The sequence below is a fragment of the Pseudochaenichthys georgianus genome, chromosome 19, assembly GCF_902827115.2.
Source record: "Pseudochaenichthys georgianus chromosome 19, fPseGeo1.2, whole genome shotgun sequence".
Lineage (NCBI taxonomy): Eukaryota > Metazoa > Chordata > Actinopteri > Perciformes > Channichthyidae > Pseudochaenichthys > Pseudochaenichthys georgianus.
Genome location: NC_047521.1, coordinates 23,440,972 through 23,457,217, shown reverse-complemented (window position 1 = coordinate 23,457,217; position 16,246 = coordinate 23,440,972). Strand labels below are relative to the sequence as shown.

Genomic DNA, 16,246 nt, shown 5'->3' with positions numbered 1-16,246 from the left:
GTCATTGTAATTTATGCTGAACTCCCACTCTGCTCCGGGGCATGTTGGAGATAAGAGATCAGCTCAGTGAAAGCACCGCCTGCTGACCAATCAGAGCTCTGTGTGCAGACTTTAAAGCTTTCAAGTCATATTACAGGATAGTTAAACTGGCGTATGAAGGAAAGACGGCTGGCAATTTAAATCGCTGACTATGTGAACATGTACATTAATATTGTATCACTGCCACTTCAGAACGATCTGACTATGCTTACATTTTTGGTAAGCAAGCCTACTTAATCTGCCACATTATAAATTACCAGTATCCTGCAATGCCGCCAGTCCGCAGCACTGTAGACGTGTCGCACTTCTCATTCATATCCCGTCTTATATTTCCTCAGCTTCTCGCATAGGCTACTGTATGCAGAAGTGTTATTATAAACAACACATCAAGTTAACGAAACACTCAAATGTAATTTAAAGTAAGATCAACTTGCGTCTAATTTGGGGCATTGATATTGTAAACCTGCTAATTTGCGCATTCAATTTTTTTTTTTTTTACCACCTGTTCGTCCTGCACCTGGCAGTTTTGAAGTCATGGAGGTATACAGTTTGCACTTATCCTGGAATATGTGTTTATGTCATGGATGTACCGTACGTATATTGTCAATTGTGTATAATAATATAGTGTACTCTTCATTCAGAAGTATGACGCTGCGCTGTGTGACTAACCCCGCCCCTTTCACGTGAACACGCTCTCAGCCGGACAGGGAAACCCTGGTTTGATTTAGCGTCGTAGGACAAGCCAGATAACTCAAAGATATCCAGGGTCTGTTGAACTGGCTTCATAGTGCAGGCCTCTGATGTAGTTCTGCCTAAATTAATAAGTCTCCACCTGTCTCCTCCTAAAGCAGTGATATGCAGCTGGCTGAGTAATATATGATTGGATTTTTCATTGGAGCGAAGCACAAATATTATAATTTGTAATGCTTCCATGTTTGCTCACAGTATTTGCTCGTTCTTTGACGTTTCTGATCAATAAAACGACTTTAATTTTCCTTATAGTAGGCGCGTTCAAACGACTTACTATAGGATCAATTGCCTTCTCAAAACAAGGCAGTGGGTTTGATTGCAACTTTCTTTGTGTGATGACATTATCCATTCAGGCCAAGTTTGTAGCAACAGGGAAAATAAGACATAATATTAATATTTGGGTGTTATCAAGTTTTGGATGTTTCTGAATTTTGAGTGGATTGGATCTGTTCGTAGTAACTGAATCTTGGGGAATTACTTGAGTGAACATTTTTTTTTGTCTGTGATCAATAAAGTTTGTCATCTTTTCAACCATGTTTTGGTTAGAAGTTAGTATCTGTATTGCATTTGACAAATAAGTGGGTTTTTTAAATGTATAATACACTTTCCATTATACATTTAGTGCACACACAATAGAAACATCTGTGTTTTAAATATTTAAATGTTTTACTTCTCATGGTTCATTGGCAACAATTGAGATTTCCCAAAAATATTCTCAGAGCTAATTAAATGCTGTTTAGATGGGTCATACAAATAAACACTCATTGGGCTGTGTTGTTTTTGGCTGCAGACCAAAACAGACGCAGCGATGAACCACAGCAACTCCAAACAGTCTGAGGACAAGTTTTCATGACACTTCATCAGAAAGTGTATTTGTACAGCAAGAGTTCAGTGTTATGTATATTGGACAGTTCTCACAAAGACACTTTACCACATTGAGTTTCACTGTATATTCTCTTTTTAAATATGGAGTTAAAGGTGGGGTAGGTACGTTTCAGAAACCGGCTCGAGATACACTTTTTGTTATATTCCATGGATGCTCTTAACATCCCGATAGCAATGAATACATTAAATGCTTTGACAAAAAATCCATACAAAAATGTCATCTGTAGAAGCCGTAATACTGTAAAAAGTACAACCAATCCGTTTAGCCGGACGGATTGGATGGCATACCTGCCTGTCAGCCTTCCATCGGGGCACAAACTTATCTCGTGCCCTCATTGGTCATGTGCACGTTTGTGTGTGTTGGAGGAGGGGCTCTGTAAGGAAGTGGCAGATTTTCTCCGGTTGTGTATTTTCAAATTCTAGCAATCTCGAGCCGGTTTCTCAAACTTACCTACCCCACCTTTAATGGAGGAATGCATTACATTTCAAACCTGAAGTCTGTCAGTGATTCACATCCTTTTTCTTGACAACCGAAATTCATTAGATTATCTTCCACTTAAATGTTAATGATTATTCAATTTCTATTTATGTGCTTTGAGTAACACTTAGAGGGGGAAAATGACTCATTGTGTACAGACGTCAAGGATAATGTTTTTCTACCAGGAAGTCCCTGTGATTTTAAGCCATCTTTTTCACAATAACCTAATATTATTTGATGACTGGTGAATAAAAAGTTGGATAGTTTGAACATCTTAAAAATAAGTGCATTCAGCCATTAAGAAACAAGCAAGCATCCTGCAGATACATTTCACATAAATGAAGCCTTTGTTTGAACACGATGCAGTCACAACAGGTGAGTTCTCAGTCTGTTCTGTTATAGCTTGTCTTTTAAAAGCAATGATTGGTTGATGTCAGTCCTCTTGTCACAGATGACTGACAGCAGGTAGCTGGTGTTGACAGTACGCCGGCTCACGGGGTGCGCTTGTTTGTCAGAACAGGCAGGGTTTGTTAGCTTTGGGTGGTGACCTGAGTACAGCGTTTCATCTCTGTTCAGTATGTAACCTGATATCACGTATGTTGGCTGACTTGAACTGCAGCCATACATTTTCCCGTGATGAATCAGGAAATCAGAAGTGCAGAATTGTCATCCAAGTCACATGTTTTATGCATTTTATACTGAATTCTGACAGTGGATTCAAATTAAAAAATATTCCCCTGTTGTGTTTTTTCCCAACAGATTCATCGGGTCAACCAAAATCGCTCTGAAAGATCTCGCATCAGGTCAAATGAGATCACTTCCGTCCAAAAATGTCCCTCTGGTCAATGAAAGTGGACAGGGTATTGGTGTAAGTGTAAAATATAAGAAACAAAGAGCTTTTTTGTTATAAAGAAATTAATGTAATCGGACGATCCAATCATTTCCTTCCAGGCTTCGATCGACCTTGTGATTGGCTACGATCCTCCAGCAAATTTTGCCCCAAACCCCAATGACTCTAACGAAGGAGACTCCACGGTGGATGCTGGTATGTTATTCTTGGTCTAATAAATGTTTACACTTGATTTGAGGAATGCTAAAAAAAAAAATTCTACTACTAAGGTGGTGGTGGAGGGGATGAGACTCAACCTGATGGGGGCCTGGGTGGCTCCGCAGGGGGCCCCTCGTCCCCCGGTCAGTCCGTTAACATGCGACAGAAGTTTGCCAGATCGCAGAATCGCCACCGACTGGTCAATAAACCTCAGGACTTCCAGGTCAGTTTCAACAAAGACCAATACACGGTTTAACACGCAGATCGAGAAGAGAAGGGTGTGGGTGTTAGAAAACCCAACAATAAGCAAATTAATGCAAAAACTGTACATTTATCATAACTTTTTAGCATTATTAAAAGAAAAATACCGACTGCAAGAACAAAAATACAGTTTGATCCCTATACATGGATTTATTTTTCTTTAAACTTGCATTTCGGTGGTTTCAGGATACCCTAACAGTCATTTTTGGGGAGTTTAGGTTTTCCCCAGGTTATGTATCTGTACTTCTACTATAAATGTACAATCTTTAAGACTTTGTTTTCTTAGGAGCTGTGTCTTGTTTTTTGGATCTCATGGCTTGTGATTTTTACAGAAATGTTGAAACGGACTTATTTTGTAATATTGTTACCTCTTTCTGCAAAAGGAATTTACACTTTATTTATTTAATTGAAAATCTTTGAGATTATTCCTTTTGGTCAGAATCAGTTGCTCTAATGAGTTGTATTTTCATTTTCTCCACGATGATGCGACATCTTGTTTCCTTCAGATTCGCATAAGAATCATCGAAGCCCGTCAGCTGTCCGGTAACAACGTCAAACCGGTGGTGAAGGTTAGCGTGTGCGATCAGACCCACAGGACGAGGATCAAGAGGGGAAACAACCCCTTCTTTGACGAGGTAATTTAAAAGGAAATTGAAAAGTCTTTGGCCTTGCAGTTATCACTTTTTCAAAGCTAGGTTGTTGACTCTTATCGATATTAAAACTCATCACTTTTCTCATCACAGATGTTCTTCTACAATGTCCACATGCTACCATTGGATCTCTTCGATAAGCACATCAGCTTTCGGGTCAGTAAACATGGTGATTTTAAATTCCTAAAGATGTTTTGATATGTACAAAAATATAAAATGTGACTACTTTTCTCTTCAGGTCTATAACTCATATTCACTGAGGGCTGACAGTCTCATGGGAGAATTCAAGGTACCTGGTTTCCTTTCGTCTTACCCTTTAAATGTTGATAAAAGAATGCGCTTAATGTCTGGCTGATCTGGTTCTGTTCTCACACACAGCTGGACGTCGGTTATGTTTACGATGAACCAGGTGAGTTTGTCACAAACCACAGATGTGTGTGTCCTTTACATTGGCTCAGAGGATGCTGCTGTCTGGCTTGTGGATGTCAGAATGTGAAAAGATAATCATCTCAGCTGGAAGTAAACCTATTGGTCGTGTGTGTGTGTATCTGTCTCTCTGTCCAAAGCTTATTTGCATACCTCCGGGACCCATTAGCCTAGCATATTTTCTACACATTTTTAACTTTATGGCTAAGAACATATTTTATTGCCTAGTTCTCACTCCTCACTCCTCTTAACCCACCAAAAGGGGCCTCAAGTAATCAACAATCACTTAAGTTAGCAACAGACATTTGCGTCAATCTGCTGAGCTAAAAACAAGCCTCACGTAGTCAGTTGCAGTTCACATTTTGGCCTTTTTTTGTTGCTTAGAAACTAATATCCAAAGAAGAGTTGTCTCGTTTTGAACCAGAGGAATCGGCAAATTGTAATTCCATACTTGATATGTTTTAAACCCCTAAAGGTGGTTATGATACAAGGTGATACAGTTGTTATCTTTGCCGCCATTTTGAGCGGAGTGACAATTGAGTGAGATTCAACTCTTCTTTGAGAGTTCGTCTTATTGAGTCCTTTTGTTTAATGTTAATGTTAGGAGGGGAATATGTTTAGGATCAGGCACAAGGTGTAAAGTGAAGGTGCTTTTCATCTACCTTCATGGGGTTTGTGTGTGTGTGTGTGTGTGTGTGTGTGTGGTTGCAGCGCACTGTGTTCTGAGGAAGTGGCTCCTGCTGAACGACCCAGATGACTCGAGCTCGGGGTCTAAAGGTTACCTGAAAGTCAGCCTCTTCGTGGTCGGGGCTGGAGACGAGCCTCCGGTACGACTACAGCTCTCGGATGACCGAGTCGCTTCCTCTTAAATGCAGTGGCCGTGCGTCCTTGTTCTGTTTCATGAACTCCTTTCTGTTCTCCCCATGTGACACGATGCAGGAGGAAAAGAGGGATTCAAATGACGATCAGGACGACATCGAGAGTAATCTGCTGCTGCCGGCCGGTGTGACTCTGCGATGGGCCACCCTGTCCCTGAAGGTGTTCAGAGCGGAGGATGTCCCCCAGAGTAAGACTTATTTCAGATGTGTGACAAAGCACTTCAAAGGGAAGAGTTGTGGTTCCCGAACAAAAAACAAACAACTTTTGTCTCATTTTCAACACTTTTTCTTGTCAATTCATCATCTTGGAATATCCAAGTTTGTTTCCCGTAAATATACAAGTTGTATAATTTTTTTAAAAATATTAGGCTACAGTATTCCACTGGTTCTGCAATTTTTTTTTTCAAACTTACAATGACCCTAAAATACCTTTTTTCATGGGTATAAACAAGATTCAACTATACTGTTAAAAAATAGTGATTTAATTTAAAAGTGTTTTCCAATGTTTTCTCATTTCAGTGGATGATGCATTCGTCCAGACCATGAAAGAGATATTTGGAGGAGATGAAAACAAGAAAAACCTGGTGGATCCTTTCTTAGAGGCTCGCTTTGCTGGACTAAAGGTTTCCGTCTCTTTTTAACTCGATACAACATTGGTCAGTAATGTTGACCAATGTTGATTTGCTCCTGTGGTTATTGTCCACAGTACATGTATAATATCAATGTGTAGCTGGACGGTGTGGCGCAGTGCGCTGTGCAATGATTATCAGATCAAGGGGTGAAACCCGCCGCTGCTGCGTCTGTAAAGCCGGTGTGTCCTTGGGCAAGACACTTCACCTGAACTTGCTCCTGTGGGTATTGTCCACAGTACATGACCATTGCATGTATACAAAATATATGTGTAATGTGTATTTGTAAAGCGCTTTGAGCATCTGGAAAAGCGCTATAATAAATATAAGGAATTATTATTATTATTGATTTGTGTCACATGAGAGAAGCTAACGTGTCCTTTCTGTCTCCAGCTGTGCACTAAGATCATCGAGAAGAATGCAAACCCAGAGTGGAACCAAGTGCTGAACCTCCAAGTCAAGGTAACATGTTCTCCACCAAGCACCGAAATAAGAAAGTAATAGATGTTGGTTTATTTGAACCTGCTTCTTGTGTTCTCTGTAGTTCCCCTCCATGTGTGAACGCGTCAAACTGACGGTATTTGATTGGTAAGTCAAACCATTTTTGTTTTCAAGATTGTAGCCCGTGTGAGTTTTGTTCTTGGGGTTGAGAAAGTGCACCACAATATTTCTGCAGTGTGGTCAGCTGCGTGTCTCCATGCAGCATTACCAACCACATGAGAATAATGTCTGACTCAGTCTCTGCAGGCCGCTCCCTTCCCCTCAGTACACGCTCTGGGATCCTGTTGGCTCATTTTCATTATTGTTCGCGTCTGAGCGGAGCGATAACTCGGGTCCAGGAAGGGTGAAGGGTACTAAGTGCAAGAGGAAAGGTTGGAAGAACTCTGTGCCCCAGAAGGTGGTGAAAAGTCGGATCCCAGAGCCAATAAACATATTGTTGAAACCATGTAGAGATTTTATTTTTTCTATTCCACATACTTCTTATATAGCTAGAGAAAAAGCAAGAGCATTGCAATACCCCTACATTGTGGATTGTGCATGTTCTTTAACATTTAATCACGAGTGCAGTTTAATATACAGTATATATGGGGGGCGTGTGGCGCAGTGGGTAGCGTCTTGGTGTTGGGGTCACAGGTTCAAACCCCACTGCAGTCAGCATGTCGTTGTGTCGAGCAGGAAGTGGGCAAGACACTTCACCCCAAAGTTGCTCCTGTATCGAGTATGTATGTCGCTTTGGATAAAAAAAGCGTCTAACAAATGACATGTAATTTTGCCGTGTGTGATTGCAGGGATCGTATCACAGGAAATGACGCCATCGGCACCACATACCTGAACCTGTCCAAGATAGCCTCTTCTGGTGGAGAGATAGAAGGTATGATATCAGGGTTTAAAATATAAATGAATGTTTCCTCGACGAATCGCCTCATTTGTCTGGGTCTTCTCTGTACTTGAATTGTCCTTTTTCTCCTGGAATAGAGGAACATCCAGGAAGTGGGGAAATACCGTCATACGAAGGTTCAACTGTGCTCTCAATTGTTCTGTGTTGCATGAGATGTAACGAGTTGAAGCATGTTGTGCGCGCTAATCTGCTGATTAAGTCAGTCTGTGCGTGCCGAGCACATTGCTACTGAGGCTGCGCCATGCTCCGTTTGAATGTTTGTAGAAAGATTTGTTTAACTGTGTTGTTGTCTGCCACCTGCTTACTAAGCGTCCACTTGTTCCAACCCAAACCTTTGCACCACCAACGCTGGAATGCAGCCATACTAACATTAAAGCTTTGCTGAGCGTTAGTCTAATTATGAAGAGGTGCTAAGTCCATCCTCGTGTCTCCTCAGCTAACACGGGGCAGTCTGAGGTGGGTTTCCTTCCCGTCTTCGGGCCGTGCTACGTCAACCTGTACGGCAGCCCGAGAGAGTTCAGCGGCCTGCCAGACCCCTACGAGGATCTCAACTATGGAAAGGTCGGGGACATTTGACCTTTTTAAGACTTGTATTCACAATTCTAACCTTTTCTCCAAGTATCCCACAATCGAAAGACACACTTTATACTTATTTAGGTCTTAATGTGTGCATACGTATAAATGTGTCTTTTGATTATGTATATAGGTATATGCATTTTTTTTTTTTTTTTTTTTATTCGCGATTGTGGGAAACGGTATTTCGTACACACAAACTGAAAGATTGACGATAAAGTTGACTTTGACTTTGATCCTGCATCCCCTTTTCCTGTCTCCATCAAGGAGGTTATTTTTTTAAGTTTAGCTTGTTTGTTCGCAGCATTAGGAAAATTGACTGCCTTGATTTCCATGAAACTCAGTGGAATAGTTTAGCAAGGATTAAAAAAAAAACTTAAAACTTTGAGGCAGATCAGAATCAAAGTGATGAAAAACAACTGGTGTAGGTCCATGTTCCGTTGAAGTTGAAGAAAATGTCCTTGCAGGGCGAAGGAGTGGCGTACAGGGGCAGGATCCTGGTGGAGCTGTCCACTAAACTGGAGGGGAAAGCGGACAAAGCGGTCGACAGCATCCACAGCGACGACATCCTGGTGGTGCAGGTACTGCGACTCTTCATCCTCTGCGTGATACCTGACAGAAAGTTGTTGATTTAAAAACATTTGTAACTTCTCCTTCCCTTTTTCTGTCATCTTCCCCTTATCAGAAGTACCAGCGGAGGAGGAAGTACAGTCTGTGCGCCGTCTTCCACAGCGCCTCCATGATACAGGAACCAGGAGAGCCAATCCAGTTTGAGGTCAGCATCGGTAACTACGGCAACAAATTGGACACCACCTGCAAACCGCTGGCCTCCACCACTCAGTACAGCTGTGCAGTGTTTGATGGTAAGTAAGGTAGCCATGTGATAAATTATCCTAAATGTGCTGTCCTGGCAAGAGGATCTTTTTAAATTGGTGTGTTATTATCTCCAAGGTAACCACTACTATTACCTGCCCTGGGCGGACACTAAGCCGGTGGTTGTGGTTCTCTCTTTCTGGGAGGACATCAGCCACCGCCTGGACGCTGTCAACATCATCCTCTACATCACTCACCGCCTGGTAACACTGCTTTATCCTCTGTCATCCACATTAACCCGGAGTTATGACTTATTGTAGGCCATTATAGCGTACTGTCGTGAACTAATGTTTGGGACGTGTGTGAACATGTGTCAGTTAGAGTGTAATCCTCACCTTATTCTGCAGCAATCCAACCTGGAGCTGTTTAAAACCGCCATCCTGGCTAAAGTCTCCGACGACCAACTCGTAGAGGTGTGGCTGAAGTTGCTCAATCAGCTGATTGAAGACCTGGAAAGGTAAACAGTGGAATGGGTTTAAGCCAAAGATCATGTCTGTTGTCTGTGGGTCATTTTAATGTGAGGAAATGTCAGATGAGCCGAAGAGAGACAGAGAAAGGAAGCCACAAAACAAATGAAACAATAATGGTTATAAGGGTTTTCTGGTTCATTACTTAGTAACTTAATATTGACTGCACCTTTTTGCTTAATTTAAATGATGTTATTTCTGTATGTAGTGCCTGAAAAAGCTTTGGCTTAATTGAAGCTAATGTTGTTCCTTGGCTGTTCTGAATTTGAAACCTCAAGTTGATTGCATACATTGTAAGTCACTAAATGACATGTAACGTGTAATCGCAGTCTGTCTTATTTCAACTAATATTAAATATACCGTACTTTTCGGACTATAAAGCGCACCTGCATATAAGCCAGCAGCTAAATTGTCCGTCTGTCGTGCTCTCGTTCTGTCTCTCGGTTCCACTTTCACTTTGGCGCGCTACCTGTCTCACTCTTTTCCGGCCTCCAGCTTTTCCTGCTGGAGCCCGCCGCTTAAAGGTGGCGGGCGCGGACCGGTCCTAGTGCCCATAGGGTTAAAGGTGGTTAATTTTACCTGTAAAATCCATAGATTTAGGAGGTTCCCTAGTGGCCGTTAGCTGTACACAAAGTACGGTAAATGACAATAATGGGACTTGATTCATAACTAGGACAAATATTTTTGTCTCTGCTCTCCTCCAGTCTCACGACACCGGAGCTAGAGGGCCGCTCCAACCTGACCTCTCTGGACTTCCAAATCAAGAAGCTGCGCGACAGCACGTTGAAAACAATCAAGACGGGAGCCAGATGCATGTTGGAGGAGGCGAGGGAGATCGCTGACACGCTGCCTGACTTAGAGTCCTGGGCGGAAAAACTCCAACAGCTGGCTGATGAGGTAAACTGAGACTTTGGACAAAGGGAGACCTCAAATCAAATGTCCCAAATGTGCCCGTCATTGACTCTGCATTACGTGTTCTCGTCCAGCCTCAGAACAGCATGCCGGATGTGATCATCTGGATGCTACGGGGGGATAAGAGAGTGGCTTACAGCCGAATGCCCGCTCACCAATTCCTCTACTCCACATACAGTGAGCAGGCTTGCGGGCAGCACTGTGGGAAAACAGAGACCGTCTTCTTAAAGGTACACATCTACAGACCAAAAAGGTCGAACTGGAAGTAGTAATACATTCTATTGGATTGTGTCCGAACAGATTTAAGTGTCTGTCGGCTAAATAAATCATTTGAAACCTAAGGGTTTCGGAAATACTTTATTGATCCCCAGGAAGAAATTGGAATAGAATACTAGTCAAACTGTACAGTAATTGAATGCTGTTGAATTATTGTACACAATTGTTGTACTGCTAAGTTATTAAAGCAAAGTTAAATATATTTACAAGTAGTTGGGTTATAGTTGCATCTGCCGACTAAAATTATTTTCTCTGAAATCATAATTTGATTGATTTTCCTTCAGTATCCCATGGACAAGAACAAGGGGCTGAAGGTGCCAGTTCAGATCCGGGTGAACATCTGGCTCGGTCTCTCTGCGCATGAGAAGAAGTTCAACTCCTTCTCTGAGGGAACCTTCAGCGTGTTTGCAGAGCTGGTAAATCCCTGCTAAATGAAAAGTCATTGTGTATTTCAGCCGTCTGGCAGCTTCTAAAACTAAGCATGTCCGTGTTTGCCTTGCAGTACGAGAACCAGGCGGCGGTGTTTGGGAAGTGGGGGACCACGGGACTAGTGGGGCGATGCAAGTTCTCAGACGTTACGGGCAAACTGAAGCTGAAACAAGAACACTTCATGCCCCAGAGAGGATGGGAGTGGGAAGACGACTGGTTCGTCGACCCAGAGAAAGCGTGAGTATCACTGTGGATAACCGTTTGGCATCTATCTTTCTGTGAAACACCAAGACAAACAGACCAAGGGAACACCTTGTGATTTGTTCTTTCAGAATACCATCTAGTTACATATATAATCTTAATGTAATAGAAGTTGCACTGCTGATTCTAGTGGTTGAATGTGGTCTCTTTCCACTGAAGGCACACATTAGGTGGACCTAACTGGAGGAAGTCTGTTTACATTCCTCCCCTGCATTAGACCATGATGTAATGTCAAAGTACCAGGAAGCTATTTACACCTTATCTCCAATCTTGGCTTAGATTTATATTTACAATTGTTTATTTTTCCATGCTAACGTCATAAGTACATTTCTGAATAAAACTAATGCATATTAATTCATAGAAGACATCTTGTTTTATTTGATCTAACAGTTTGCAGTCATCTGCTTTATCATAAGTGAACTACTACCATATATGGACAGGAACAAGAGGAATGCACACTTTTAAAACGTCACTTTCATGTGTGGCCAGCAGTTGGCTTACTCCCAACTTGTAAACACCGTCTCTGTCAGAACATGCAAACCCTTTCTTTCTCAGGCTGCACTTCACTTTGCAAAATGTGTGGTTGCATTGGTGTCTTTTCCGGCGCTGCCATGAGAGGGTGCCAAAGTTCACACACATGTCCTTTTGTAAAGGATGGTACAGTACTTATGTCTGCCTTTGTGTTTCAGTCTGCTAACAGAGGCAGATGCAGGACACACTGATTTCATGGACGAGGTGTTTCAGAATGAGACTCGCTTCCCCGGGAGAGAGTGGAAGGAAGCCTCGGAGCCCTTCACCGATGTGGTGAGAACAACATGCTCACATGCAAATAGTGTTCAGGGAGGCTTAAAATATAACACAAGCACAGTTCATGTTACCTCTTCCCTGTGACACACAACTACAGAAACCCGTAGAGGCAAGAGGGGAAAACCTTTTTTCTAAATCTGATCCAAATAGTGTTCAGGACTGAAAGGTGGGGTAGGTAATCTACTTCAGGAACACTTCTTGTTATATTCCATGGAATGCTCTTAACATCCCGATAGCAATGAATACATTAAATGCTTTGACAATAAATACATAAAAAAAATGTCTTCTGTGGAAGCCGTGGCGCTGTAAAAAGCACGACCAATAATCTGAGCCAGCCCGGCTAAAATAACTGGATGGCCTGCCTGCCTGTCAGCCTTCTGTGTGTTGGAGGAGGGGCTCTGTAAGGAAGTCTGAAGGAAGGGCCAGATGTACTTTCAAATTCTAGTTTACACGTGCTGGTTTCTCCATTCGTACCTACCCTACCTTTTAAGGGGCAGTGGAAATAAATTAAGGTTTTGCTTTTCCCTAAAAAGATTTTCTTCTGTAAATGGATAGAAAGAAGTTTAGCCAGGTAAAAAAACGTTACTTGGGAAATCTTGAAAAATAACGATCTTGGAACATTTGACATGGTATCGGACAGACTTCTTTTACCGCCAAGAAGCGTAATCTCTGACCTTTTGTAGGTCGGCCAAAACACATGAAGAATATGACCAACCGATAAAATGAGCTGAGGTTTTTTGTTGCACAGAATGGAGAGAAGAGCCGTAACCCCGGAGAGTTCGACTGTCCTACAGGTTGGACGTGGGAGGACGAGTGGTCTGTGGACGACAACAGAGCCGTGGATGATCAAGGTGCAAACATTTATCTTAAAGGGCCCATGTCATGCTTTTCCGGTTATCACCCGTCCCCTTGTGTGTTATGAAGGTTTCTCTGCATGTAAACGGTCTGCAGAGTCACAAACCCTCAAAGTACACCCGAGTACAACTCTAACACAGAGAAGACCGGTCTGCTGCCCCAGAACGCCTCGTTGGACATTTCTCTTTTTCCATTGTATTCTTCCTGGGTACAGTGACGTGCCCATGCCGAAATGGACCCATTGGTCCAAATAGACCAATCAGTGGAGCCGTTATGTTATGTCCGCGGAGCCGTTACGTTAAGTCCGTGGATAGGGAGGGGGGGGGGGCGGGCGGGTGGCGGCAGGAGCTCCAACAAGCCATTTAGGACAGAGTGTGAACACACATACTTTATAGAGATGCTGTTTGAGAAACCAATGTGAGTTTGGAAAATTGCACAATATAATCTATTTCAGTAGACCTCAACAATGGAATTATGATCAGTAGAAATGGCCATGACGTGGGACCTTTAAATCCTAACTAGATAGATAAGACTTTATTTATCCCGAAGGAAATTGCTGTGCCAGAGTTACAAAATACAATAAACACAGCAGCATAATAGTGAAACTGTACACACACACGTCAGTAAAAGGAGCACTTAAATGGTGTTCTTTCAGCTGTTTAGTCATACAGTCATTCACAGGCAGCATCGGCTCAAAACGACTACATTTTGATGCATGTTTTTATAAATGTTTCCTTTTTTCCCAGGGCTCTGACTTCCTCCTTGCTAGCTCATACTGATAATCATAAAATTGAACTCACCTAATGAAATGTAAACCATGTGTTCTTGTTTCGAAACAATAATGAATCCATTTGGTTGTGTGCGCTCCACAGGATGGGAGTATGGAGTCACCATTCCCCCAGCTGACCAGCCAAAGTCCTGGGTCTCTGCGGAGAAAGTTTACCACGTCCACCGCAGGAGACGACTGTTCCGACCTCGCAAGAGAGAAGTGCATCCTGCAGCAGGCCCTGTGCAGGTCAGCAAAGGACAGTGTCCGTGTCTAATTGTTAGGAAAATATCACTTGAGTTTCAATAATCAGGATACATGTATTTATGAGCCTCTCAAGAATGGAAGTCGTCATCACATACAGAGCATTTGGTACCACTAGTTCCTGAACAGTGTCCTTCACATGCTGATATACAAGTGTTAGTCACGAGATGGAGGAATACCGGTTCAAAGCAATATTCAATGCTGAGTTCAGATTAGCTAAGGCCTGCGTAAGCAATAAACATGACAGTCATATGTCATCTCCATAGAGGCTGAATCATCATGTTAATCACATAGCTATCGTATGTCTAGAACAGTCCTGACGCTCTTCTATGTAATGATACATCCCGTTACGTACACAGCTACGTAGGGCCTTTGTCATCGTGTGCTACTCTGATATTGGAAGAGTACTTTCAGTATTTTCCCAACACTAATGTAGCATCATTTATTAAAGGAAGCTAATTGTGCACATTCTGATCATGTGACACAGATGGATTGAGACTAATATCCAAGTGTCTTTTTTCCCATACTTTCTAATGCAAAAAAAAAAAGCATTACTAATGATTGCAGTCAGATTTACAATTTTTTTTTTTTTTTTTTAAACGCTGTTTGTCTGTGCTCGCAGAAGAGGGACCAAGGTGACCCTGAGGGCTGGGAATTCTCCTCTCTGATTGGCTGGAAGTTCCACAGGAAGGAGCGTTCCTCCGATACCTTCCGGCGAAGGCGCTGGAGGCGGAAAATGGGACCAGAGGACCGTCTGGGAGCGTCCGCCATCTTCCAACTGGAGGGGGCACTAGTGAGTAAAAGGATAATAAATTATTCTGATTCGGAGATCTTTCACAAAGGTCGTTTGAATGTTCCTCTAATATCAGAATAAACACAGTAGCCATCCACACGAGTCGGAGAGAACTAGTTTGCATAAAAGCATGAACCGGATCTGAGTCAACAAATATTTACCTATGTATTAAATAACTTTTGCTTTCTCTGCAGGGCGTGGATACCGAGGACAAGGACTCCAAGTCAGACGCCACCAAGCTGTTTGGTGCCAACACGCCCACTGTGTCCTGCTGCTTTGACAGTGAGCTTTGCATAGAATATCACATATGAATAATCATGCACAAACAAACATGTAAACATAAATATATGCAACTGAATGTTTTGTTCCCGCAGAGTCACACTTGTACCATCTCCGTGTCTACGTCTATCAGGCTCAGAACTTGGCATCTATGGACAAAGATAGTTTTTCTGGTAAAATCCTACTTTAAATTTGATTAAATTATGACTTTCCAATATGGATTTAAAGTGCTAAATCAAAGATAAGATGAGTCTTAATGCACAAATAGCTGCTGATGATGGATGTGAAAGGCGACTCTTTAACCATGCATGTGTTTTCCTTTGCAGATCCGTATGCACACGTCTCCTTCCTGCACTTCAGTAAGACAACGGAGAAGCTGAAGGCGACCCTGAACCCGACCTGGGACCAGACTCTGATCTTCAGCGATGTGGAGATTTACGGAGACCCGAAGAACATCGCTCAGTGCCCCCCCGATGTGGTTCTGGAGTTCTACGACCACGACCAAGTGGTAAGTTGTTTTGTAAATACATTGTTAATGCGAGGGATTTTTCTAGAAAAGGGGACGTTCAAATAAAATTCACAGTGGTGAACAATTGGTTCCTATTGTCCAACACCATGTCAAGGCAGCGTACGTCCAACTGTGGATAATTACAGATAATTGCTCCAGGGGGAAACAAAGTGAGACGTATTTCCCCATGGAAACTATAATGTGTGAAAACAAATAAGCACTTTGACTTGTGATGTTCTCCGCAGGGGAAAGACGAGCTGCTGGGCCGCAGTGTTTGCACTCCGATGGTGAAGCTGAACGCCAGCATGGACCAGACTCCCAGACTGCTGTGGTACCCCATCATCCAGAAAGGTCAAAAGGCAGGCGAGGCCCTGCTGGCTGCAGAACTCATCCTTAAAGACAAGGTTTGTCCAGAAAGTCGTGGAGAAATTACAACTTTACCGCATTTAAAACACAACTGTGTGCGGGATTGTTGTTTGACATTAAAGTAGAGTTAAAAAAAGTGTTGAAATGATCTGTTTCTGCTGTAATTGGTCAGATCTCCTTGGTAAAATAGTGATGTGATGCCAATGGGATAATCCTGGTTAAGAAAGGCTTTACACAACAAATAATCCACACTCTTCTGTCTTTAGTCGGGCGAGTCGGACCTTCCTCTGCTTCCCTCAAAAAGATCGGAGAACATCTACATGGTTCCTCAGGGCATCCGGCCCGTGGTGCAGCTCACGGCTGTCGAGGTAACG

The 16,246-nt window shown here is 42.6% G+C and overlaps 1 protein-coding gene across 1 annotated transcript in view; it reads left to right on the top strand.

Moving 5' to 3' along the window:
* The window catches only part of LOC117465236 (myoferlin-like), a 29,723-nt gene that overhangs the window by 6,050 nt on the left and 7,427 nt on the right, over positions 1-16,246 (top strand). Inside the window, 32 exon segments of the mRNA XM_034108171.2 lie at positions 2,912-3,020; positions 3,104-3,197; positions 3,272-3,423; positions 3,968-4,096; positions 4,205-4,267; positions 4,350-4,400; positions 4,490-4,520; positions 5,249-5,364; positions 5,477-5,603; positions 5,935-6,038; positions 6,438-6,506; positions 6,589-6,632; positions 7,334-7,416; positions 7,521-7,559; positions 7,880-8,004; positions 8,484-8,597; positions 8,702-8,879; positions 8,968-9,092; positions 9,237-9,346; positions 10,061-10,253; positions 10,343-10,498; positions 10,829-10,960; positions 11,047-11,210; positions 11,924-12,038; positions 12,790-12,892; positions 13,769-13,911; positions 14,549-14,719; positions 14,914-15,001; positions 15,094-15,171; positions 15,325-15,506; positions 15,752-15,910; positions 16,139-16,240. Of these exon segments, the coding sequence (XP_033964062.1) occupies positions 2,912-3,020; positions 3,104-3,197; positions 3,272-3,423; positions 3,968-4,096; positions 4,205-4,267; positions 4,350-4,400; positions 4,490-4,520; positions 5,249-5,364; positions 5,477-5,603; positions 5,935-6,038; positions 6,438-6,506; positions 6,589-6,632; positions 7,334-7,416; positions 7,521-7,559; positions 7,880-8,004; positions 8,484-8,597; positions 8,702-8,879; positions 8,968-9,092; positions 9,237-9,346; positions 10,061-10,253; positions 10,343-10,498; positions 10,829-10,960; positions 11,047-11,210; positions 11,924-12,038; positions 12,790-12,892; positions 13,769-13,911; positions 14,549-14,719; positions 14,914-15,001; positions 15,094-15,171; positions 15,325-15,506; positions 15,752-15,910; positions 16,139-16,240 (3,649 nt within the window).